This window comes from Equus przewalskii, chromosome 7 (genome assembly GCF_037783145.1).
Source record: "Equus przewalskii isolate Varuska chromosome 7, EquPr2, whole genome shotgun sequence".
Taxonomy (NCBI): domain Eukaryota; kingdom Metazoa; phylum Chordata; class Mammalia; order Perissodactyla; family Equidae; genus Equus; species Equus przewalskii.
This window is the reverse complement of record NC_091837.1, coordinates 77,012,576-77,039,978: the sequence shown is the minus strand read 5'-3', so window position 1 is coordinate 77,039,978 and position 27,403 is coordinate 77,012,576. Positions and strand designations below refer to the sequence as shown.

Below are 27,403 nucleotides of genomic sequence, written 5' to 3'. Positions count from 1 at the left end.
TAAATGCTTAAATTGATAAGCGTATTAAAAAACATTCAGAGAGTGACATCAGCAACATGGCAGTGGGAGCTGCTCCCTTTATCTCTCTCCCTTTTCCAACTACAACTAAATGGACATTCACTGATCAGCAGAGGATATCCACACAGCATTACAGGACGCCTGAGAGACCCACACAGCTATACATCTGAAGGTGGATGGACTACTCCCAAGGTGGTGGAGATACAGGAGCACTCTCTGACCCCCCAGCAGCCCTGTGCATGTGTGTGACTGCTCTCCCAGCTGGAACACCCAGAGCACCACTACAGCCCCAAGGGTGGGAGCACACCTCGACATGACTGCAGGAACAGGCGATGGCAAGCCCTGAGCCCCCATGTGATTGCTTTCTCATCCAGTGAGAGAGGCCACAGTGTGGCCACAGTCCCCAGGGAGTGGCCCTGGCTTGAACCCAGTGGGGAGGCCCCAACCACCAAGTACAATGGCTGGTGCTACCTAGGAGGAGACACTGGTGGATCTGCACACCCAGGCAAACAAGTTCGTGGCTACCACAAATGCTCATAGTACCACTGTGGCCTGAAGAGGAGCACACACCTTGTGGGGACTGTGGGAGCAGATGGTTGCAGCCCCGAGTCCCCACGTGATAGCTTTCCTGTCTGGTGGGAGAGCCCACAGTGCTGCCATGGTCCCAAGGAGTGGCTCAGGCTCAGACCCAGTGAGGAGGCCCCGCCTACCAAGCACAAGAGCTGGTGTGACCTAGGAGGAGATGGTGGCGGATCTGCAAACCCAAGATAATGAGTTCCTGGCTGCCATGAACAAACACACTACCATTGTGGCCCCAAAGTGGGGGGCATGTCTCAGCAGGACTAGGGAGCAGATGGCAGCCCCGAGCCCTGACATGAACGCTTTCCCATTCAGTGGGAGAGCCCACAGGGCCACTATGGTCTGAAGGAGTAGCGCAGGCTCAGACAGGCAGAGCTGAGAGGGATCGCGGCGGGTTCAGAACACACAGCTCCTGCCCCCAACCCAGTGGCAGCCAGTGGAATCTGACACCAGATACCATCACTATGTGAAGGTACAGATCCACCCCATCAAACAGTGTGAAAAGGTATATGGACACTCCAGACCAGAAGGAAAAAGACAAACACCCAGAAGTCAATCCTGAAGGCACAGAAATTCACAAGCTAAATGACAGAGAAATCAAAATAGCTATCACAAAAAAACTCAACAAGTTACAAGAACTCAGAAAGACAGTTCAATAAAATCAGGAATAAAATTAACTAACAGAGGGAATTCTTCACAAAAGAGATTGAAACTATAGAGAAAAAACAGTCAGATGTGTTGGAGATGTAGAACACAGTGAATGAAATAAAAAAAATCTGGAGTTCTTAAATAACAGAACTGATGTTATGGGGGACAGAATTAGCAATTTAAAGAACAGAAATATAGAAATGCTTCAGATGGAGGAGGAGAGAGAATTAAGACCTTTATAAAGAAAAGAAATTCTCTGAGAAATACCTGACTCAATTAGGAAATGCAATATAAGCATTATAGATATATTCCAGAGGGAGGAGAGAGGGAGAAAGGACCAGAGAGCTTCTTCAAAGAAATAATAGCTGAGAATTTCCCAAACCTGGGGAAGGAGCTGGAATTACAAGTAAAAGAAGCTAACAGAACTTCTAATTACATCAGGGTAAAAAGACCTTGGCCTCTAAGGTCTTTATTAGTAAAACTGGTAAAAATCAATGACAAGGAAAAAATATTAAGGGCAGCAAGGCAGAAGAAAATAACCTACAAAGGAACCCCTATGAGGCTTTCAGCAGATTTCTCAGCAGAAACCTTACAGGCTGGGAATGAGTAGAATGATATATTCAAAATTCTGAAACACAGAAACTTCCAGCTGAGAATATTCTATCCAGTGAAAATATCCTTCAGATTCAATGAGGAAATAAAAACTTTCCCAGATAAACAAAAGCAGAGGGAGTTCATTGCCACAAGACCACCCTACAAGAAATGATCAAGAAGGCCCTCACACCTGGAAAAAAAAAAAGGGTATGCAAAAAGATAAACAGGCAGACAAAATCAGAAAATTGCAACTCTCTATCAGAACAGATTAACAAACACTTAAGTATAATAATATTCAAGATAAATGGAAGGAAAACATCAAGAATAAATATATTCATTTTAATCACAAACTCGCAACACAAAATGGAATAAGCTGTGATAACAATAACTTAGATGGGGAAGAGAAAAGGGATGGAATCCGCTTAGACTAAGGAAATAGGAGGCTAACAGAAAATGGACTATCTCACATATGAGATCTTTTATACAAACCTCATGGTAACCACTAAACAAAAACTCAGAACAGAGAAACAAATGATAAATACAGAGAAAACTGAGAAAACCATCATAGAGAGCCACCAAACTGAACTGGCAGTCAGAAGTACATGGGATGAGAAACAATGGAAAGAGAGAAAAGTCAGAAAACAAGTGATAAAATGGCATCATTATACCCTATCAATAATCACTCTAAATCTAAATGGATTGAATTCTCCAATCAGAAAATACAGAGTAGATGGACTAAAAAACAAGAAGCAACAATACGCTGCCTCCAGGAAACACATCTCAGCTCTAACGACAAACACAGGCTCAGAGTGAAGGGATGGAAGATAATACTCCAAGTTAATGGTAAACAAAAGAAAGGAGGTGTGGCCATACTTACATCAGACAAAGTAGACTTCAAGATAAAAGTGGAAATGAGAGACAAAGAGGGGCAGTACATAATGATAAAAGGGACACTCCACCAAGAGGACATAACACTTATGAATATATATCCACCTAATACAGGAGCACCAAAGTACATAAAGCAACCATTAACAGACCTAAAAGGAGATATTAACAGCAATACAGTAATAGTAGAGGACCTTAACACCACACTTACATCAATGGATAGATCGTCCAGACAGAAAGTCAATGAGGAAATAGTAGAATCAAATGAAAAACTACACCAGATGGACTTAATAGACATATCTAGAACACTCCATCCAAAAACAGCAGAATACACATTCTTCTCAACTGCACATGGAACATTCTCAAAGACAGACCATATGTTGGGAAACAAGACAAGTCTTAATAAATTTAAGAAGACTGAAATCATAACAAGCATCTCTTCCGACCAGAATGCTATGAAACTAGAAATCAACTACAAGAAAAAAAACTGGGAAAGTGACAAATATGTGGAGACTAAACAACACACTACTCAACAACCTATGGATTGTTGAAGAAATTAACGGCGAAGTAAAAAAACAGCTGGAGACAAATGAAAATGAAAATACACCATACCAAGTCATAAGGAACGCAGCAAAAGTGGTCCTAAGGAAAACTCACAGCAATACAGGCCCACCTTGACAAATAAGAAAAGTCTCAAATAAGCAATCTTAAACTATACCTAACAGAACAAAAGCCAAAGTCAGCAGAAGGAGGGAAATAATAAAACTTAGAGCAGAAATAAATGAAACTAAAACCAAGAAAACAGCAGACAGGATCAATGAAATTAAGAACTGGTTCTTTAAGAAGATAAACAAAATTGACAAACCCTTATTCAGACTAAGAAAAACAGAGAGAAGGCTCAAATATAATTAGAAATCAAAGAGGAGAAATTACAACAGATACCACAGAAATACAAAGGATTATAAGAGAATACTATGAAAAACTATATGCCAACAAATTTGACAATCTAGAAGAAATGGATAAATTCTTAGACTCACACAACCTCCCAAAACTGAACCAAGAAGAAACAGAGAATTTGAATAGACCAATCACAGGTAAAGAGATTGAAACAGTAATAAAACATCTCCCAAAACATAAATGTCCAGGACCAGATGGCTTCTCTGCAGAATTCTATCGAAGATTCAAAGATTTAGTACCTCCTTCTCAAACTATACCAAAATATTGAAGAAGAAACACTTCCTAACACATTTTACGAGGCCAACATCACCCTGATCCCAAAGCCAGACAAGGACAACACAAAGAAGGAAAATTACAGGTCAATATCACTGATGAACATAGATGCAAAAATCCTCCACAAAATACTGGCAAACCGAACACAGCAATACATTAAACACATCATGCACCATGATCAAGAGGGTTTTATACCAGCAACATAGGGATGGCTCAACATCTGCAAATCAATCAATGTGATACACCACAGATAGTTACCAGAAGGGAAAGGGGTTGGGTAGTGGGCATAAGGGGTAATGGGGCACACCTATGTTGGTGACTGACAAATAATAACGTACCACTGAAATTTCACATTATAAACTATTATGACCTCAACAAAATTTTTAAAAAAACAACATTTAAAGATGACAGATTCTGGGGGCCAGCCCCATGGCTGAGCGGTTACACTTGCATGCTCTGCTTCGGCAGCCTGGGGTTCACTGCTTCAGATCCTGGGCACCGACCTATGCACTGCTCATCAAGCCATGCTGTGGCAGCATTCCACACAGGAAAACCAGAATGACTTACAACTAGGATGTACAACTATGTAGTGGGGCATTGGGGAGAAAAAAAAAAAGAGGGAGATTGGCAACAGATGTTAGCTCAGGCCAGTCTTCCTCACCAAAAAAAATAAAATAAAATAAAGATGACGAATTCTGAATTACAGTGTGGGTGTGTATGGGGAAATCTATGTTTACAAACCTCACAAAATAAACCCAATCCCCAAACAAGCGGCAGCATTCAATGAGAAAAATCTCTCTCCACCTATTAATTTCCTTGTGCCTAGAAATCAACATCGAAAGCAAAAGCCAGAACCACCCAACTTCTATGAAAATGGAGGCTCCGAAACAGTATCATGAGACGTAACAGAAAGAGACAAGCAACTAAGAGGAAAAAAGAAAATGTGTGTATACTTCTACTGTACAAAAATCCACCTGTAATTTCCGCTCTTTTACTTTTGTTTAAGTAGAGTAAGATTTACTAAGCTTCTTTCCTGATTCTCACTCTACAAGATACGAATACTAAAGAATGTGGCTGATTCCTTTTGAATATAACACTAAGAACTTCAGCATGTCCTTAGAGCCACCTTGGGACTCTAAACACTTATTTCCACAGTAAGTCATCGTTCAACACCTTCTTAGCGCTTCTCTACTAGAGGAGCTGCCAGTGAAGCCCATATCCCATTACATCCAACCCCCTGAGTGGTAGACAAGTGTGCTTTCCCAGGGGACAAATTTAACTTCTAGAAACAGCTTCAAAGCCAACCAGAGTGACTAAAATGGGTATTCAATCCAGTCAACACCATTTTAAGGAGGTGTTACTGGAAGGTAAAGAAGCTAATATGGCTAGTAACCTAGCTGAGAAGGCAATTTTGACAGAGTAAGAATTACCAAGAAATTCACTGACCCATGGTTACCCCATAAGGGTACAAACAAGGCCTCTCAAGAAACCATCCTGAATGGCAATGTTCATTTGGATAGCCAACATCCAGCATATCTGTTAAAAAGCATAAAATCATTCCTTATTTTAGTGTCACCTCTGGCTAAGGAAAGCAAACAGAGAAAAAATTTAAGGCAAGACCACCAAAGCTAGACAAGAAACCAGTGTAAGTAAAAGTGTGCAGCTGAGGACACCAGCTGAGCACTGAGCAGAGCACAAGATCTGATCCGTGCCCTGCTAGGGACTCCAGAGCCAATAAAAACTGATTTTTTGTTTGCCGTGGAAAAAAAACACAACAGACATATTTACTAGGAAAATCAGGAAGGTCATCTGACAGTAACAATGGCAAAAGGGTTGCCAAGGAATGGAAAGATGAGAGACTAAATGAACTGTGTTATTTCACCAGGGAAACTTCCAGTACCAAACTGTCTTTAATTAAAAAGTAAAGACAATGGGGCTGGCCCCGTGGCCGAGTGGTTAAGTTCGCATGCTCCACTATAGTGGCCCAGGGTTTCGCTCATTCGGATCCTGGGCATGGACATGGCACCGCTCATCAGGCCATGCTGAGGCGGAATCCCACATGCCACAACTAGAAGGACCCACAGCTAAAACATGCAACTATGTACTGGGGGGATTTGGAGAGAAAAGGCAGAAAGAAAAATAAATAAATAAATAAAAAGTAAAGACAAGATCTGTGCAAGATCAAATAGCAACAAAGGTACAAGATGCATTAGATCTAATTGACATTCTCAATGTAGATACATTACTGGGGCCAGGCGAGAGTCATCCGTATCCTGACAAATCACAGGTGTGTCATAATGGCAGCACCAACGCACAAAATGCATCAGCTGTCCACAGAGGCGCCACCGCCCATCATAGGAATTCTCTCCCTGCTAGGTGACAGCAAGGACCACATCTGGCACAGGAAGCCTCAGACAATGATGATCTTAATATATTAATACAAGCACATTCTAGATCATCTACATGGCCATCTTATGCAAGGAAGTACTTCCCTATGATTTCTGGGGCTAAAATTGGCCTTTGTATTCATGATCAAGATGGCAACAGTACTTCTGTCTCCAGCTATGACTAAGTCATTGATGTCTTTGCGCTCCAGCACACAGCACAACAGAAGTATGAATTAGGGGCACGAAGGAAAAGAGGGTAGGGGACCACCCCCAGCACACGGTAGGTCACGGAAGGAAAACTTGCCCTAGCAGCCAGTACTTCCTGAGGACAGATGACAGATGCAGCTTTAACAAAACAGCATCATCTGTCACATTAAAATCATACAGTTAATCTGAATGAACTAGGTTGGGAATTCGATTTGTAATGAATCTGTAGGTTGGTTATAGTGATAGGGTGATATATGCGCTATAAACATGTTTATTCCTCTTTTTATGTTTGGATATATTTTAGGAAACATTATAATAAAAATAGTTTAAGGCAACATGTGAAGTCCTCACTGATGTTCGCTCTCTAAAGTGGGTCTACTTTATTTATACCAAAAAAAATAATATACTGTGTTATTCTGCCTGTCTTCCCACTGCAGAAAAGGAAACACATGATTAATTGTTCTTTCCAAGGCAAGCAATCTTAGAATAAGGTGTTCTTCATTGGGAAATCTTGGAGCAGGGAAAAAAAAAAACCCTAAGCCCAATCAGTTAAACACTGAGTAATACTGACATTAATACAGTGAATAAAACATTTGTTATTTTTATGATTATTTTTCAATGTTGGACCAATTGAGAAGTGTTCCTTTAATTGATATCACCTCTTCAATTTCTTTGTCAAAACTTCCTATTATTACTTTCATGTTATACATGTGACTCTAAACACAGAATCTGAAAGAAATCACACTTGAGTTCAATGTTGCATTTAGGATAATCCGAGTAGCAACCACTTACATTGAGAGATGACAGCAGCAAACTTTTCCCCAGTTTTTTTCCTAATTTTTCTCTCTGTGTCATAATGAAAACACGAACTCTCCGAACACAAAGCCGGAGGCCCTGCTGTCTGCTTACCAAACTCTTTGATGGGAATCCCCCGCCCCAGCGCCCTCCTAAGCTTCCCCTTTCTAGCAGAAATGGCATCAGACTGGAAGAAGCAGCAAACAGGCTTTCCCAGAGAAGCAGTGCCTGACGCAGGAGCCCGCGCACCTTCCAGAACAGACCCAACGATGAAGAAGAGAAGCCTCACACTCACCAAACGGCCCCAGCAGCCCAAGCACCAGGGCGCTGTGTGGCCAGACAAAAACTCAGGCTTGGGGCCAACAGAAAGACTGTTTCACATAGACAAATCATGCCCACAGAGGCACCCATCTCAATCTCAGGGGAGCAGCCTCACCCAGATCACCATCCAAAGACTTCATCTTAAAATGCATAACCTTGAAAATAACGATACTACAACATTATGAGGAGTTCAACTGTGAGATCTGTCCCCAAGGCTCTAATATCATGAGGCACCAAGGAAGGCTGCTACATCCATGCAAAATCTGCCCGGGAACTGGGTAATAAGCATTCAGAGTGGACAGGGAGCTGACAGAATTACACACCTCCTGGTTTATCCGAGCTATGAGAAGCCCTCCAGTCATTCTAGACCACGCTAAAACAAACTGATTCTCAGCAGTGCTCCTTACCTCTGGCAAATCAAGATATTTTTAATAGTTCAAGTATCTCAAAATCCAGAGCGGTCCTGTATGATCCTCCAAATTCCCCTCTTCACCTTGTCCTTTCCCCAAAGGGATACTGAGTAATTAAATCACTGCGAGACGTACACAACAGTTCACATGCACAGGGAATAAATAGGGTTTTACATTATAATCTTTGCATTTTATTTTACCTTTCCTTTTTAAAGGAAAGATGGTATGTGCTCCCATATTTACATTTGCAGGGAACAGTCAACATCTAAATGATGACCATTTCTGTGAACTCCTTGCTCTAAGACCTTCAGGATTGGAAAATTCGATCCTATGCAGAGGGGAGTATAAATAACGACCTTCCTTCCTGCCTCCTGCAGTCTGGAGCCAGCACTACAGAAAAAGAACCCACAGCCCAGCCTGCCGCCCTCCTCTGCAGCACTGTGAGGAATGAGCAGCGGGGAGAGTCGAGAGGGCCACCTTGCCACCATACAGAAGACCTGGGTTTGGATTCCGACTCTGGCACTTACCAGCTCTGTGGCTTTGGCCAAGTAACCCATGCTCTCTAAACCTTGCTTTTTTTTCATATGAAAAATAGTATTTATCATCTCACATGATTGGTTCCTGGATTAAACTAGATAACCATGTAAAACTGATACATATGAAAGCAGGGTTTCTCAACCTAGCCACTACTGGCATTTGGGGTCAGGTGTTTCTTCACCGTGGGCACTGTCCTACACCTTGTAGAATGCTGAGAAGCATCCCTGGCCTCCACCCACTAGATGCCAGTAGCACCTCCCAAGTTGTGACAACCAAAAATGTCTCCAGACATTGCCAAATGTCTCCGGGGGGCAGGTATCCCCCAGTTTAGAACCACTGTACTAGGTATTTAATCAACGAAGGTTTCTCCCTTCCCCCCACCCGTGCAGTCATCTGAAACAAGCAGCCTGGGGGATTATTCTAGGCTCCTCCCCTTTTCTCACCTATCAGTCAGTAACCAAATACAATGCCTTGTGCCCCCTAAATACTCCTGCTTATCGCCAGTGCTCAGTTCCTCTGTCATCACCACCAACTCTGCCTGGCCAGCTGGGGGACCTCCCACTGCCTCCCACTTCAAATCCATTGTCCCCTGGCTGCGTGCTGAGCCTCAGCAGAGCTCTAACAGGTTTCTCAAAGCGCCTCCGCCTCCGAGGATAAAACCCCCGGTTCCTTGACAAGGTCCACAAGGCTGTTCAGACACAGCCACTTCCTCCATTGACTTTCCGTCCTGCCACCCAGGCCTCGGCTGTGCCCTCCTCTCCCCTCCCCAAGACACCACCGTGTGGTGGTTCTGCCCGTCAGCTCTGCAGACAGACGGCCTTGGTTCATGCCCCAGCTCCGCCACTTACTAGCTCTGTGACCCACGAGCAAGATACTTAACATCTTTGTGCCTCAGTGTCCCCCATAAACGGAGACAACAGCACTCATCTCAAAGAGCTGTTGCGAAGGGCATGTGAGTTTCTGTAAGACATTTATGTCAACACCTAGCACAGGGAAAGTGCTCAAACTTTACCTGTTAGCTTATTGTTATATAAAACTCAGCTCAGAGGTCACTGTTGGAAGCTGGACATCCTATCTTTTCTACTTATCTTCACACCCTAGACTCAACAGCACCGTCCCAATAGTTACTTCTACTACTCGCCTAATCACAACGAATGACCGTTGTTCATGAGCTTGTCTCAAATGGATCCGACACGTCCTCAGAGAAAAGAGCTGCATGCCACTGGCCGTCTCAGCCCCGAGCCCAGTATCAGGGCCAGTGAGTGTCCCCCCATCCAAGCCAAAGTCTCAGATTAGACAATCTCATCACATCAGCTGGCCAAAAAAACGTCTGTAAGATCTTTTTGAATTCTACTTTGTTCATGCAGTATAGATTACCCCTTTTTTTCTAGTCTATACCACTACTTAGAATTTTACTCTTAACTATCCTCCTTTCCTAGAATTCTAAGTGAAAAGACCTCCTGTCGCTCCGAGTCCCCAGAAAGGCAAAGACGTTCAACAGAAGAAGGGCACAGACTCACCTACAAGCGTTCTACACTGGGTTTTATTTTCCATAGATTCTTAAGAGGGCAAAGAAATTGTTGAAACTGCCACTGCCCACACCAGAGCATCTTCTTGAAACCATCATTGTGCAGACTCCAGAATTAAGGTACCTGGCAAAGAAGGGCAATGTCCTTGTTGCCTAGGTGTTCAAATCACCACGACACGACTGGTAAACTGAGAAGTCGCTCCTCCCTAGAATGACAGGAATGTTATGCAATTTGGGACTTGCCAACCCACCTCATCCTATCCATAAAATTGTCTGTTAGTGGGCATTCCTGTCCCTTCCTGCAATTATTAATCATCTTTCTGTGTATTAAGACCAGCCTCATTCTAACAAGGCTGAAGTTGCTTAAAAGAATATATAAAATGTAAGACTATAAAAGGGTTTCAAAGAGTCAGGGTAAAGGGAGAAATAAGGTCAGAGGCCACCAGAATGTGAACTACGGTGATCAACTACTAATTAGAACAGGACTTCTCAAGTTTGACATTCAATTTAAAACGGAAAAAAAAATTCTCTCAAATCTCCTCTCTGTGCTAACTTAAATTTTTTGGTTGTTATTTCATTTATAGAAGCATAAAACTAAGTCTACACCCTATAGCGCTCACTGCCACCAAGCTGGTTCCTTGGGGTTCAGCGTAGCTCAGCTATAGTTCCGTTTTGATGTCGGCTCAATTCCCCCACACCTGTTAACTGTAGAGGGAAACTTACGTTCATACCAACAGGTACACCATTTTCAGCCTTCATGGGGCAGGAGGATATCGCTGACGTATTAAGTCCATACTTGTCTCATCTCCTTAGCCTGAGACAACTGAAGGATCACTTATACCCACACAATCAAAGATGATTTCAAATGCAGGCCCAGAGCTGGTCACCCAGCATTCACACCAACCTCACTGCACCAGCAGATCCACTTTCTGCATCACTTTCTCCCTCTCCGCCACATACAAAATACACTCCAGCATCTCCCAACTTGAGAAAAGAAAATACGCTCCAGGCCCCACGGCCCTGCTCAGCTGCAGCAACGTCTCTCCACGCCTGTTCACAGCAAAATTCCTTCGAAGAGTGGCCTCCACATCCTCACATTTCTTTCCTCTCCTCCACGGGGCGTCCACTCCCACCTCTCGTGACATGGCTTTTGCCCAGATCACAAAGGCACCCGCCCTGCCAAATCCATGCACATTTACTGTCCCCCTATCATTTGTCTCCCACAGCACTGGATATGACTGACCAGCCCCACTCCTTTGTCAGCTTTCCTGAGACCACATTTGGTTAGAGGACAGCCTACCTCGCCGGCCACACCACCTCGCCCAGAGCTCCAAAGGCTGGTGGGCCCAGGTCCTGCTCTAGTCGCCTCTGTCTCTAGTCCTCATCATTTCCCCTAGTTCCAGGGCCTCCCATGCTAACCACATGCTGAGGAGCCTATGGGTTCCAGATGCCTGTATCTACCTGGCCACCAGCATTACCCGGATCTTAGGAGGTACATTACTCTTAACCTAATCAAAATACACCTTGGATTTCTCCATTTCCCCCAATCTTGCTCCTCTTTCCTCTCAGTAACTGACATTCCACCTAACTGTTCATGCCAAAATCCTAGGTGACATCTCCCTATGTGTTCCATCAAGTCCCAGGCAATTCCTACAAAATACATGCCCAACCCATCCATTTCACCACCCTCGACCATGCCCTTCCTGGAATCCCAGCCTACCACCACCTCCTAACGAACAAGAACTAGGGCTTCTTGACTGATCTCCCTGCTTTCACTTTTTTTTTTTTTCCTGAGGAAGATTTGCCCTGAGCTAATACCCTGGCCAATCTTACTCTATTTTTTAGCATGTGGGCTGCTAGCACAGCATGGCCACTAACAGAGTGGTGTAGGTCTGCACCCAGGAAGTACACTGGGGCTGCTGAAGCTGAGCCTACTGAACTTAACCACTAGGCCACCAGGGCTGGCGCATCCTGTTTTTATTCTTGTCCTTCCTCCCACAATCCTTTGTCCACACAAAGTTGCTTCAAATCACAAATCAGATCCTGTTACTTCTCTGCTTAAAACCCTCCAAAGGCTTCCCACTGCACCAAGAAAACCCCAGCTCTCCACATTAGCTATCAAGCCCCCAGCTCTGTCCTCTGTCCCCATCTCTGACTTCGCTGCCTGCAGTTCCCCCGACACTCCAGCCACTATGGTTTTCTTTCTGTTCCTGGAGCTTGTTCCTATCGCAGGGCCTTTGTGTTTGCTATTCCTCCTGTCTGGAATATTCTGTCCTCAAACCTCGAGTAGCTGGCAATGCCTCATTCGGGTCTCAGCTGAACTGCTGTTTCCCTTTTTATACTGTAGGTTCCTGAAGAGCACTGGCACCTCAGCAGTGCTTGGGGGTGCACTCTGCCCCCTCAAGGACACAAAATTTGCAAAAACACATCCTAGCCTCTCCCTGATGCAGGGATGGAAATCCTCAAAACACACACCACCTGGCCTCGCTAGTGCAACCATCCATTCAACATTCATACTGGGCCTGATTCATGCTTAGAGGGGTTTTCTTTGGGGGAGAGGGGTGCTGCAAAGCCCAGCATCTGAAACCACTTCCTATGTTTGGGGATTCCTCACACTGTGGGTTTTGGCGAGAGGCTGGGCACCCCTCCCTCGACAGAAACCAGAAGTTTAAAAAAGGGAGGAAACAAACCCCTCACTCCCCTCCCCCCAGCAGCAAGGGCCATGGGCACATGACTGAGGCTGGCCAATCAGAGGCTCTAGCCTGAGCTTCCCACCAGGGACTCAAAGAGGAAGTGTGCAGAAAAGCAGCATAGCAGGCCCGAGACTGCTGGCCTTGGAAAGGCCTGCTTGCAAGGCTGGCCCTTGGCTGGCTGCATGCTGCTGAATGGTAAACAGTTCCCTCCACTGATATAAAATGTTCCCTAAATATGATAAGTGTGCCTCTCTGTGCCTGGACTGTCCGCGCAAATGCTGTGGTTTATGCTGACACCTGCTTTCCTTCTCGGAGTCTGGAATTTTAGGACATGCTAGGCAGAGGGTGCATATGACCAGTCCCCAACAAAAACCTCGGGAATTGAGTCTCTAATGAGCTTCCCCGGTAGACAACATTTCACACAGGTCATCACAATTGTTGCTAGAGGAATTAAGTGCATCCTGTGTAAGACCACTGGGAAGCTCGTGCCTTGTTGCCTCTGGAATTCACTCCACACATCTTTTCCCTTCACTGATTCTGCCTTGTTATCCTTTTACTGGAATAAATCGTAACTATGAGTATAACAATTTCTGGGTCTTGTGAGTCCTTCTATTGAATCGAGTCCGGGAGTGATTGTGAAGATCCCCAACACAGGCAAGAAAGGAGAGCTGATGCAGCTACACCAAGAGGGAGGCCACCACATCACATCCAGAGATGATGTGGGAAGACAGGCATTCAGTGTCTGGGAGCCCCGGGGCCCTCACTGGATGCTTCCTGTGGGTTCTCTGGCTGCGATTCAAGGTGTCCAGTCTCCCTTGGGCCCTGACCACTGTCCAGGCCTGGCTCTCCAGCTTTACAGGTACTTCCATGCCATCCAAAATGCCTTCAATAAATCCCTTTCTGCTTAAATTCATCAGAATCAGCCACTGTTGCTTGCAATCAAGAGCCCCAACTATCACAAATTTTATACAAACAGTGGTGCTATAAATAAACTTGGAATGTCTGAGTCGGGGGGTTGGCAGAGGGTCCTGTGAGTCCCACAGTCCCAGTCTGGGGAAGGTGGTCATTCTGAATAGGCCACAGAAAGGCAGAGTGGGGTACAGTACCCCTGCTGTCTCTTGGACCCAAACTGTGTGCCTCTTCCTTCAAGGCTATTTTAAGATCACCTTGAGGCAGACCCAATGGGGATGGGGCAGGCAGAGCAGAGACCTGTGGCTAAGAGAAAGAAATTCCCAGAACCAGAGACTTCATCTAGATAAGACCACTGGCTGTCATTACCAGCCCACAGAACTGACTAGAAGCAAACAAACCTGCAACCTACGTTTTCATGCGAGCAGTATTACCAAATACAGTCATCCATCACTTAACCACAGGGACACATTCTGAGAAATACCAAATTAGGCGATTTCATCACTGTGTGAACAGCACAGAAGTATACCAACACAAACCTAGATGGTACAGCCTATTACACAACTAGGCTATATGGTACTAATCTTATGGGACCACCATTGCATATCCGGTCCATCATTGACTGAAACGTCATTACAAGCACGTGACTGTACTGAGCTCAGCTGACACCAGCCTGTGGCTGTTCAACTCCCAAGCAACCCCAAAGGCCCAAACGCACACCCAAGCAGGACCCAAAAGGAGGCACTCTACCAACAGACGTCCTGGTGTAGGTGTAGAGGATAAGGACCAAGGGAGATTCTCACAGTGGACATAATCCAGCAGAGCCAGAAGCTGCCAGACTGTCCGAGCAAGGCAAGGGCTCCTGCCAGCTACCACAGTGTGAGTTTTCTTATTTTCCCCCTCTCCAAATAAGAGGGTTTTTGTAGTATCTTGTTCCCTCTTCGCTATCATAGGTTGAATGTTTTGGGGGGCATAACCTATTTTTAGCCATATGTCACCAGACCATAAAAGAAAAAAGAGAAAAAAAACTTTCAGGTATAAGAGAAAAGACAGCATATCACTCAGAGATCCTTCCAATACTTAGATGGAGCCTGCCTCCCTGGGGAAAGGGAGCATGTGCTTTCATGAAGCCATAGGCATTTCTGAAGGTGTATATATCTGAAGGTAGGTGAATTATCCAACGAGTGGACTGTGGGTCATCAAGGACTTCACCTCAGCTCAAGCAAGGGGTGGACTCTTAAGGTAATAAAGGTAATTCCATCCCCTCCTTGCCACTGGCTGGTTGAGGGACGAGCAGATCTAAGCCTCTGTGGGCCAATGAGACACAGATTTCCTTAATCTTAAGAGAAAGCCACAGGAAGCCATTCTCTCTCCTCTGCAAGTAGAAAAAAGAACACAGCTCTGACTGCCACTGGCAGCCACCCTTGGACCAATAAGGCCTCTGAAAAGGGCCAGACTACAGATAGTGGAGTAGAGAAAAGACAGACCTTGACTCTTTGATGATGTCATTGAGCTGGCACATGTCCTCAATGTCCAGGTGGGTGCTTCTTAACAGACACATCACCACTGAATGAGACAGACGAGGTTATAGTCTCCATGACAACTATCAGCAATCTACCACAATACATGGACCACCATAATACACAAATTGAGATTGGCCAACTCAAGTGCCATAATTCTAAGATACCATCACCGGTAAGCTGTAACTTTTGGGGGACTGGGGGACTGGGGAAGTGGGGGAGTGTGGTGTGAGTGCAAGGAACCCACCACCACAGCAAACAGACATATCAATTGTAAGATGCATCCTTATTTCAGAAATATTAAAAGGAGGGAGGGGAACGGACACAAAGACAAGTCTCGGACTAGACGTGACATGGTATTTCCTCACCCCACCCTTGTGTTCAGGAAGAGACCACCATGAAACATACTGTGGGAAACACGCAGACTAGACGGACATTACAAGTCAGCTCAAAGGCAAAACAAAGAGCTTCCTGCCACTTAGATGCATGTACGGATGACCAGAGCGATCATTTGGAAATCCAAAACTATTCAATGCTGCAATCAGGTAACAAGACCTTTAACTCAAAACCCAAGGAAACAAAAGCAGAGAAAGAGAGTCAAGTCTGGTCACAGGCCATAATTTTCGTAGTAGGCACAAACAAATTTCAGAACACTACTAAAGATTTAAACGACTATCACGCAACTGAGTGCAGAGAAGGATGAAAACAAATTTTAAGTGTCCATAGTGAAGAAAACGAAACATCTATTTTTGTAAGCTGCAAGTGAAAAAACAATCTAATTCACCAGTCATTTTTTCTGAAAAATATTCAGCCCTTGACCAATCCCTCCACTTTCCATCTTGGTGGGAAGCTCCTAAAACGCAAGAGTGTTAAGGCAATGACCTTGAGATCCTTAGACACAAAGCACAAAGCAGGCCCCTGATAAACATGTGCTCAACGCAACAGATACTATCAATACTTGTACCGAACAAGGGCTCTAATTTTACCCAAAGCTAGACGTACATGCATTTAAGAAGTTTCTTTCTACTTCACTTTTAAACTTACTTTTATGTTAAGAAAAAAAAAGTTCATTGTAGAAATGTAGAAAACAGAAGTAAGCAAAAAAGACAATGAAAATTACCTCTAATCCCTTTGCTCAAAGATAACTACCACTAATATCCTGGGATCTATTCCTAGTCATTTCTTCTAGGCAGAAACCCTCTTAACCACAAGAGGATTCTACTGTTTCGTAGAAACAGTGCACCCACTGTTTTGTAACCTACTTTTTCCACTTAATGTTATATTACTGACATCTCCATGTTATTAAGTATTCTTCCCACCCCACCCGCCACCCCCACGGCTGCACAATACTCTTCTCTACCTCACTTCTGGAAGCAAGGGAGAAAAAGCTCTTACTCGCAAGCTTAAAGTGTTCTCTTTCACTAACAACACTCACTGAAAATTAAGACATCAGTCTATTCCAAAGGCAGGCAGCGTGGTACATACCAATTTCTCAATTATCAGCATAAACATACTCTAGAACTCAAAATCAACACACACAGTTCAGCCCCCTCAAGATACAGCTTAATTCAAGAGCCACACTCATTTATCCTCTACGGTTAACAAGCGGGGAGGAAATACAGCTGGTTCAAAGTTTAAAAACTAACTTACTGACTGTAATTACAGTTGCATCCAATTATCACACACACTGCATGAAGCACAGAAGGAACGAGAGGGAAGGATAAAAGGAAGCAAAAGGACTCTCAGTTTTGCTTTTTCTTTAAACTTCACCCTCCTTCCCCTTTCCAAATCAAACTGCCAAAGATGAAGTTAGCACTATGATGACATTCAAAGATAAATCACTTATTAACAGAGAGGAAAAATGGAGACTGAGAAAAGAAAGCACAGGCTTTTCAACAGACTCAGATTCCAAAGGTAGGGGGAGATGCATGAACAAGTATGTGGAGCTTTTAATTCGGTGGAATACATATACATACACTTTTTTCATTAATAGTTAATGTTGAGCAGCTACTAAACGAAGTAATTCTCTCAATAGCTTAGCCTTGCTTTCATTTTCTCAAAAAAAAAAAAAGACCAAAATTACTTCCAGCACTAAAAAATAAAACTTACACATGAAAATAAAACTAACCCATTCAATGCAAACATCTTCAGTTAAACAACAGGAAAAATTGATAGAGACGATCTTCATCTTTAACATTACCCCGACCCAAGCCTGTCTTCACTCGTCCTCAAACTGGTGATACCTAACACAATTGCTAAGACGTACGTGTAAACCTTAAAATCATATAGATTACCAAAAAAAACTGTTTAACTTTGCATTTTAGAACATGAATTCGTAACAGATGTTTAACCGGGGCGATTCAGAGTGACCTCCCACCAGCTATGTATTAGCCATCTTTTCCAACTGCAGGTCTCTCTATTATGACAACACCTCAACGCTTTACCCACACTGGAAGTCCAGCTTTACAAGGCGCTCTAAAAGACACATTGTAAAACGCGATCCAGAAGTGCATCTGAGCAGACCAAGAAGAGCCAGGCCTTAAATGAGGCTGAAAACTGGGAAATAAAATGTGAAAACTGTTTTAACAAAGGCAAGACCAAAACCCAGAGGCATAACTCAGGCCCTCGTAACTGCACCACAGATCCCCTCTTGGGTCTGCCCCCTCGTCTGGAGGTACCCAGGCACATGGTCTAAGGAGGTGGACATGTGCCCTAGCCACTCCAGCGATCCTTCAAAACCAGACTCCAGCGTGCCTGAGAAGCCATGGGCCTGCCAGAGCCACTCTAACCAGCGGGACAGTTCCCTCGGCTTGCTCTTCCCTTTCATGAGATCACCACCCCTATAAGCCCTCCCAAGTTCCACCTTCACAGGGTAGATTTCACATCACAGCATTTTACATGAAAAAAACCTCACTTTTGAATGGCCCTTTTTTCTCGGTGAATAGGAGGTAGAAAAAGAATACGAAATCTCTCCGTGGATGCTTGCCTGCCAAGAAGTAACCAAACGTGGATTTTGATGACAGCGAGGGAATCTGACAGTCTCACCATGACACTTGCCGAGTTCTGAATCAATACAGGACTCTGGAGTCAGGGACAAAAAGTCAACTGAAGTGTCAAATGTAAGCTGGTTCCCCCAGACAGACTTATGTAATATGGCTTCTCTCTCCTAAAGGTATTGCAGCACTAGCATTCAGGCCGCTCTGCTTCCAAACAAAACATTACAACTATAACAAGATCATACATGTTCGTGAAATAACTGTCCCAGATCTTGACACCACTGCTTTTCGCTCTGCTAGAACCTGAGCCACCGTCTTGCCTCAGAAATCAAGAATATCTCCAGCAATCAAATATCTGAAAAGAGTGATAATTATTAGTTCCTTCTCAAAGTCAATGACGGTAATTATGGAATGGTCCATACAGCAGAACCAGAATTATTGAGAAGTCCCTAGGCACCCAAGAAGACAGCATATGACAGTGCTTCTCAAAGGAACTTTTCTGTGTTTCTACGCTGTGGGGGCTTTTTTCCCCAAATCCAAATGCCTGTCCCTTTTCCAAATTTTAATATGCCCTGAATAAGGGAAACCTTGGAAAAGTAATGATTCCTGATACTGCCCACACTGACGAACATCACTTTAGGTGTCTTTATTAAATAATTGATTTTTTTTTTTAGTTTGTAGGAAAATATTGTTTTCTAAATATAGTTTCTTCATCCTCACCTCTAAATTATGTTCTCATTTCCATGTTCCACCAACACGCAAGTCCCAACCAATAGTACAAACATTGCCACCTATAGTCAGAAAATGAAATATATTTGTTTATACTGTGACCCGGAAGATAAACAATATAAAAACAGAAAGTAACATCTCGTCACACTTCTCATACCCTTCATTAATCCTACTACCTGAATACCTATTTTCATTATTATATTATTCATATATTATGATCCTCTTTAATATGCACTGTCAAAAGATCAACATGTTGTTTGCTTTATTACTAAATACATCAGTAAGACAAAAACACTTATTTAAAGACCTACAACATCAAAAAGCTTGAAAACTCTTAAGTTAGGATCTCGTTTTATTGCTGCTAGTCGTTCAGGACTCAAAACGCAAGGGCAGCAATAAAATCTGCTTAAAAAGATCTTTTAACTCAAAATAAAATGTTAATATCTCAACCTATCCAAGAAAAACTAGCTTGTTTCTTCCACCAGTCACATACTACCATGTTTTGTATCTTATTTAAATAACTGCACAGTTCAGAAGGCGATTAAATTAGCAATGAGCATAAAGCTGCTTCCCCTCACAGCGAGGGCAGAAGCAATTTAGCAGGAATTGAAAAGTACCACCACGGTGATGTGTGACATGATTCTTAATGTCAGAGATTTCTTCCTTGAGATAATTCATATTTCTCCAGAATACCTATCAAGCATACTGACTTTCCCAGAATCCCAAAGCAACTCTCTAAGGAAGTTTCTTGGCGATGTGGGCGCTCACTGCATTGAAGAGATGCCCCAGTACCATTCAAGCACTTCCTTTTAAATTGTGTTCTGCATGATAAAGAAACTCCATTCTCTGAGGATTCTCATTTTGCCACGGTCCTCACCCCTTGGAACATCATTATTTTTGTTGCTTAAGTTAAGGAAACTACTTTTCAGTAAGGAGAAACACAATTCAAATCAACATTCTGACAACAAAACTCAGAACATAAATTGACAATTTATACAAATTCCACAAAATCCTTGAACAAAAATCTAATGAAAGCAAAATTTAAAACGATATATTATATTGTTAATTATATTTGCCAATTTTGAAAACTGCTTTTAAATGTCACAAATAAAACCTAGGCCCTGTTAGGGTTTTCTCAAATATTAGCGATCATGATGAAGACTCGAGCCAGGGTGGTGCATGTCCCAGCTACACAGCACACCAGCTGGCACTGCTAGGCCTGACTCAGGCATCTGGAGTGGGAATGAATGGGCAAGTCTTATCTTTCTCTAGAAAAGTGCCTTTCAGCATCCACCTTTAGATCCAAACAGCATCTAACCTGTAATTTCCAGAAGCAATCTTGTGACCATTTTGCACAGCTGCAAAGATGGCGTGCAGGGTTTCTCAAGTAATCTCTTGAAAACACACATGGACCACTTTTAAAAAACTAATGACTATTCTTAATTACTTACAGATGGCTATCCGGGGAGCCTATCATCTAGGCTCCCCTGTTTCCCCTCTGCCAGAGCCCACTTGGGAGCATTTCTCTTATTCTGGTCCTTTTCTCAGAAACAGAAAAGCAGAAATCTGACTAGCAGTTGACTTAAACGTGTTGAATGACTGGGGTACTGAAACTGATGGCACAAGGTTACCCCAGGTTTCTAATTACAGTAATTCATGAATTCTAAAACATCCCTGTTTTCATACTTTAACATCTCTGAAAAAAGGATGCATCATAAAATCGACAATATCATAGCTTTACAGCAATTCTTCTTTCTTTCTTTCTTAGTGGCACATAAAATAATGGTGCATCTTAACACTGACAGCATCTTAAAGAGAATACGATACCTATGCCAAAGATTAACCTTTAATGTTTGTTCTAAAGTGGGCAATTATATGCAAATTAATAAAGAGACAGCCCCCCTCCCCCCAAGACAAAACAGAGCAGAGATGGCCAATATAATACAGCTGCCATATCTCAAGGGCCACGCATGACTCAGACGCACTAATTGTTGCCAGGTGAGAATGTAGCCACACTGAAGTCAGATTTTTACCATTTTCCATGAAAATTCCCAAGCTGTAAAACACTATGGAGTCCATACTAAATACAGCTCCTGGTCCATTCTGACCTAGAAGTCATCAGTTTACAACCCCTAACGTTTATCTCTATCTTACATTATCCTGAACAATCTAGCTATGAAGACCTTTCAAGATACCTGGAAGCGAGGGAGCATGTTGAAAACTATGGCTGTGGAATCAACAGAACTGGGTTCAAATCCTGGCTCCATCTTTATTCCCTGTGTGTCCTTATGCAGGCCACTTCACCTCTCTGAACCTCTAGTCCTCATCTACAAATCATAGCATACCTCATAGGGTCCTTACGAGGATTAAATGAGATAGCAAGTGAATAAAGGCTAAACACAGTGCTAGGTGCAGAGAAGGCACATGAAACATTAGCCAACTATCCTCGTTTGTATAAAACAAAGAGGGAAGGTGTCAACGTACCATCCAATGTCATCCTGGCCTTCATTTCTATGCCATTTGCCTTGTTCTAACCACCAAAAAAATCTTTAAATGCCACCTCTAATAAGAAAGCTGTCATTCGAACTGGTATGTGACCCAGTAGAAAATCTTTTCAATAAAGGATATTCCAAGATGTTGTAACAAAAGATTTCAGAAGGTTAACAGTAACATTCACAAGTCAACTGCCAAAATGTGCTACAGGCTGCCAAAAAATAAATAAATAAAAACAACATGCAAAACAAAAAACCGCCAAGGAACCAAGCCAGAGATGCAGAAACTAGTCCAAACTGCTTTGATTCCAAACCAAAGCTGATCCTTGGCCCGGAATCAGAAGTTTTGTTAATTTGCTAATCCCTCCAACACCCAAATCCCTTCATCTGATGGCGATTTCAAATTTGGTTACCCAAACCGACCTGCTTTAAATCAGGGTGAGTATGAACTATAACTCACCAGAGGAACTTCAGCCAGAAAGACAACAAAACACAAACAGCACATGCAGTCACACAAGCAAAGTCCAAGTGAATCCCTTTCATTCTACAAACTGATAGACCTAGAACAATGCCCTCTGTCTGGACATCCTGCTATTTTCTAGGTTAATGCAATGCTTCATCACCAGCAGTAGTTAGAGCTAGAGTCTTCCTGCGATGGGATAGAACTAAATGCACTCCAAACATAGAATGCTTTTCATCAACCTCCCATGAAAACGGACACTTACTTTCAAGAAATCTGCTCGCTACAGATGCCTATTCTGCTAGGAGGTTTATAAGGTGACTCTTCCAGATAGCAATCAAAGTATCTTCACATATGATGTTCTGCAGCACACCGAGTGCGCGAACTGAAGTGCACCCATATTTAAGGTGCCTTGGAAAAACAACCCTGCCGTTTGTTTCACCAGGCATTCTACTTTAAGAGCCTGTTAAAATCCTCCGTTTGTTTTCTTACACAGACTAATTCAAGGAGACAAAAACAAGCTGTGCAAATTCAACAATTTGTTGTTAATATTCTACGAAGGCATTCCCTCATTTTCTGAAGGGCAACCTGACAGCATGAAACCTCCCATAAAAAACGAAGACCACAAAAATGTGAAATCATCAAAAGAACCCTGCCTTATTTTTTTCAATGGTAGGAGAAGCTGGAAAAGGAAGACAGATGTGACTTGCCTTCTGTAATATAGTGTGGGTGGAACTAATGAGTACCAGCAACATGGCCATCACTCAATCAATCAATAAAATGTCTTCATCACCTCTTGCTATTCCATATACAGCCCCAAACAGCCCTCCAGCAACATGCAAGAGTGAACCCAGTCATGTACAAACACACACACGGATCCTGTTCATATTCCATCCTTCACTTTCACTCCAGACACCAGGTAAGAAGATGGGTATTAACTTGTCCGGACAAGGGGCGGGCTGGGCTCTAGGTAGATTCTGACACTAGCCATAAACGTAAACAAAGAACACCACTGACATGCATGGGATTCATTTATCCAGCTGCATTTCCCAAAATACTGTAAAATATATTTCTTTCAGGAAGCTTTTAAAAATAATCATGTAATTACCAAAAAAAAGACCTAAGATAAAATGCAGCTGTCTTCATCCGGCACAAAACCTCAAGCCCTTTGTTTAGGAATGTCTGCTTCTCAGTACCTTTCTAAAAGCTCACTGCCGGCCCTCCACTGCTACTAATTAAATGGAGAAGTAGAGAATGAAAGAGAAAGCTCCTCAAAGAGGAGAGACGCCAGGGAGAGAAGAACCCCCTGGGTAAATGAAACAATGCTACTTTTCACGCATCCCCAGGTAACTGCACAAGAAAGGAAAATCATTTTACAAAGGCATGGCAAAATAATCGACAATGCAAATCACATTATTTGCATTGTGATCATTCTTTGATAAACTAAATACCACGGCAACCTTTACCTAGAACTGTTAAGACAAAAAGTCATACCACCAACCACCCTCCCCACCCTAAGATACCTATTCCATTACACATTGACAAAGCATACATGCACATATATACACACCCCATACCAGAGCAGGCAAGCTGGTGAGAGAGGAGCCATAACGTGGGCACGTCTCAGATAATAGCCTCTCCATTAACCCCACCCCCATCCCCAGAGACAGAGGGGACCTCAAGAAAAGAAAGAAGGGGGAGGAAAAAAGTGAAATCCAGAAATCCTTGCAATTTCCAGGCACCAACTTTTCATGAAATGTACAACCAGGATAGGAAATACCTCCCTGCTGAGTAATGCTTCATGGGTTGTAAATTCACCTCTCGAAAGGGGAGCCAGACCTGAGCTCGCGCCCCGCCAGATGGCAAACCCCTCCTACCTGCTCCATCCAGCCTGCCTGTCACTCCGCGCCCGCGACAGGCCCCCCACCCGCCTTTTTGGCAGAGCGACACGCCAATAAGGGCCCAGCGTGGCTGGTCGAGAGAGGGCTAAGCAGTGAATTAGCAAGATCTTTCAAAAGGGGGGAGTGGGAAACAGCAAGGAGAGTGAGGGGGAAAAACAAAGCGCTTTCCAGGCAAACCGACAGCCTTGGGGGCGTGGCTTATTTAATTTGCTTTACTAATAAGAGGGATCAATTGAGCTTTCGTCTCTCCACCCACCCCGGAGGTGCTAGGAAAAAAACGGCAGGGCTGCAAGCTTCCTCCAAGTTTCTAGTAGCACCTGCCACCATCCTAGACCTGCTCCCCCCACCAAAAAGACCCCGAAATCCATACTCCTGGCTTTAGACTCTGTAAGACAGAGGGTCAGACACGCACAACTCCACGCGTTTCACCCACTCCCACCGTGACAAGCACACACACGTAGCAGAGCACTTGCTGACAGTCATTAGAAAGAAAGTTCCAGGGGGAGACAAATCAGGTTCCTCCGCGGCCCCCCGGCTTCCCCGGGCTGCGCGGGTGTCCAGCAGCGACCCAAACGTGACACACATCATGGACTCCCGGGCTGCAGGGGCGAAGCGGAAAGTTGCCCAACAGCCCCGGGGGACGCGGCTTGGAGAGGATGGGGACACGCACGCGTCCTGCTCCCACCCAAAGGCTGGGAGCTGCCGAGAACTCCCCGCTGGAAGGGCGTTGCGCCGCTTTATTTACAAACAATGGGCTTGGCTGGGGGGAAGGGGGCCGCCGGCGCCCGGCGGGAGGGCCCCAGCACCCCCTCCCCCGGGACCCCGCTCCCGGCGCTCCCGAGTTTGGGGTTCCCCTACAGGCGCCGGGACGCGCACCCCAGGGGTCCTCACCCCCTGCCGGCGCGGGGCAGGAACTCCCGGGAGAGTCCGGAGAGGAAGGGGAACCGCTCACCTCGTCTTCCGAAAGTCCGTAGACCGGCTCCCCGAGCCCGGTCGCCATGGAGCCGGCGCCCCGCGCGGGATCGGAGGCGCTCCCGGGCGGCTGGGCTGCGGCGCGGGCGGCCGGGTCTTCACGCCTCCTCCGGGTCCGGCCGGCCCCGCACCCGGCCCTGCGCGCGTCCCGCCGGGGGAGCCGCCGAGCGCCAGCAGGTGAGGGAGCCCGAGCGCGCGCGCCGCCGCCGCTGCCCGCGCCGCTTCCTCCTGGATGGCTGCGGGGCCGGGCCGGCTGGCGGCCCCGAGAGCGCGCCGTGCAGCGGCCGGCAGCCCCGGCGCCTCTCCCTGCGCGCGGCGGCGCCGCGGAGCCCGCCGGGCTTTCCCTCCCCCCGGCCCGGGCCTCCCTCCCTTCCTCCCCGCTCGCCCGCCGCTCTCCGCCCCTCTCCGCGCCGAGCCTGCTCTCCGATCTCCGGCGCCCGGCTCGCCCACCCCCTCGCTCGCTCCCTCCAGGCCCCCGCTCTCTCCGCCCCCTCCTCCGCCTCCGCCTCCTCCCACCCGGCGCCCTGAGGGGACCCTCCCCGCCTCGCCGGGGCGGGCACACGCGCCCCCCAAGCCAATCACGGGCCGGGCTGGGGGGCGGGCCGCAGGCTGCGGGGGTGGCGGAGCTCGGCCCCCACGCCCACCCCACCCCCGGCCTCCGGAGCGGCTCTTCCAGGCTGCCCGGGCCACGGGGACGACGCGCTGAGGATCGCCTGTGCGGACTTGGGCTGGGCAGCCGACCCACCTTCCTCTCCCGCTTTCCTTCTGCTTTGGGGAGGGGGCGGGCTGGGCATTTGGGGGCGCTGAAGGTATTTTCCACACACAAGAAGAAACTGCACTCAGTCCATTCCTCTTCCCAGTAGTCTTTTTACCAAGAGCCCTGAGCTCCCTGTAATTGTTAAAGGGGGAAAGATGGATGTTTCTAGACCCCTTTAAATTCTTGGCAACCTCGGCAAGCCCGACTGGGCTACATTGTCAGCTCCCCGGAGCTGATCCGCCTGGCCCGGCCGCCAGCCAGGGAGCGGCTGCCCCGGTGTGGCCGCGAGTCGCCACTGCCTGTGTCAACCTTGGAACAGAACCAACGAAGCGCCCGCTCTGAGTACACACCCACCCACTCGAAAACAGACAGCATGGTTCCTTGAATAAAAGGCAGCTCGTTTGTGAGCCGCAATGTGAAGTATCAAACTCAAGTTTAAGGTTATCCTCTGCATATGCAAACCGTTAAGACGTCTTATTAGCCGCCGTAAGGTTCTTCCCACATCCCAGCTACTGTTTGTCCAGCAAGCAGTTCATTTAATCTTTCAGATTTATAGGAATGCTAGAAACTAAGTGCAAGAAATTCGTCACTCGACTTTTTTCAGGAAGACTTTCCTTAAATCGAGATGTTAAGTACAGTTGTGAGTTCAAAAAGAAAACAAGCAGAACATACCATTTGCCTTTGAAAAGAAAACATCAAAGCACCTACTTGGGTATTGACAGGGTGCATTTAGGATTTTCATTCAAGTAAGTTAACTCACGTGATCCAAAAGAATCCTCATGCCCAACCCAGCTACTTGACTAAGTATCTGCTGTCTCCCGGGCTAGATTGTTTGCAAAAGAAAAGGAGCACACCCATCCTAACCTCTCCTTTGTTTCCCTACGTTACTGTGGCTTAAAACCTGTGCCCTAGACGTAATGGGTTTCGTTCCAAGACGCAGCCCCATGGAGTCAACACCCGACTCAGAAGCCTTCTTCTCTACAAATTGTGAGCCATTAAATCGACAGTACTTAGATGCCACAAAGCCCAACTGAGAAAAAAATCATCTTTAGGGAGGAACATTTAAAAAGACAAGGCTCTGTTCTTCCCAGGCCAAAGTTTTTCGACCTTTTCAGACCTAGATTCTTTTTCTTTTGCTAAACAAAAGGTTTGCCGGTGCGCTAGCGTGCACACACACAGACACACACACACACACAGAGCCACACACACCAATTCTAATATGCCTTTCTTTACAGTTACTAGCCGGGCCTTTGTCAACCTTTGCATAGTTTATGGTATGAGGGAAAATGTGATCAATTTTTAAATTTTTCTAACAAAATTATTTCTAATTACAGAGGTTACCCCTCCTACACCCTGGAGGTGCTAAGTTCCAGGCTTTATCTTGGGTGAGGCCATATCATCTGGGAACTGCAAAGTGTGTCTTACTTCCTCTCTCTCCTTCCTCTAGGGTTCCTGCTCCCAGACCCCCACCACAACAGCTGACAACCTGCCTGCACTCTGGGGTCCCATATATAAAGTAGAGGAAGATGGGCATGGATGTTAGCTCAGGGCCAGGCTTCCTCAGCAAAGAGAGGATTGGCAGCAGATGTTAGCTCAGGGCTAATCTTCCTCAACAACAACAAAAAAATCAGTCTCCTGTGTAATTATGTACCAGCTTTCCCCCAGTGCAATGGTTTTCTACCCTGGATGCACATTGTTATCATCTGGGGAGCTTTAAAATGACTGTGTGCCCAGACATCAGCATAGACACTATGATTTCATGGGTTCAAGGTAAGAGCACAGGCATCAGTAATTTCAACAGCCTCCCAGGTGCTGTTTCTGTGCACGTAGACTTG

At 45.2% G+C, this 27,403-nt stretch overlaps 1 protein-coding gene across 9 annotated transcripts in view; it reads right to left on the bottom strand.

The window, feature by feature from the left end:
• Positions 1–25,865, bottom strand: part of NEDD4L (NEDD4 like E3 ubiquitin protein ligase) — a 342,576-nt gene extending 316,711 nt beyond the window's left edge. For 5 of the 9 annotated variants that reach the window (XM_070627737.1, XM_070627741.1, XM_070627742.1 and 2 more), the window contains exon 1: positions 24,792–25,216. In XM_070627737.1, the coding sequence (XP_070483838.1) occupies positions 24,792–24,839 (48 nt within the window). In that variant the 5' untranslated portion in view covers positions 24,840–25,216. Of the gene's footprint in view, positions 1–23,515; positions 23,536–23,815; positions 23,922–24,791; positions 25,217–25,556 lie in introns of those variants that run through there. The other 4 variants (XM_070627740.1, XM_070627747.1, XM_070627765.1 and 1 more) reach the window with 3 other exon arrangements.
• Between the last annotated feature and the right edge of the window lie 1,538 nt (positions 25,866–27,403).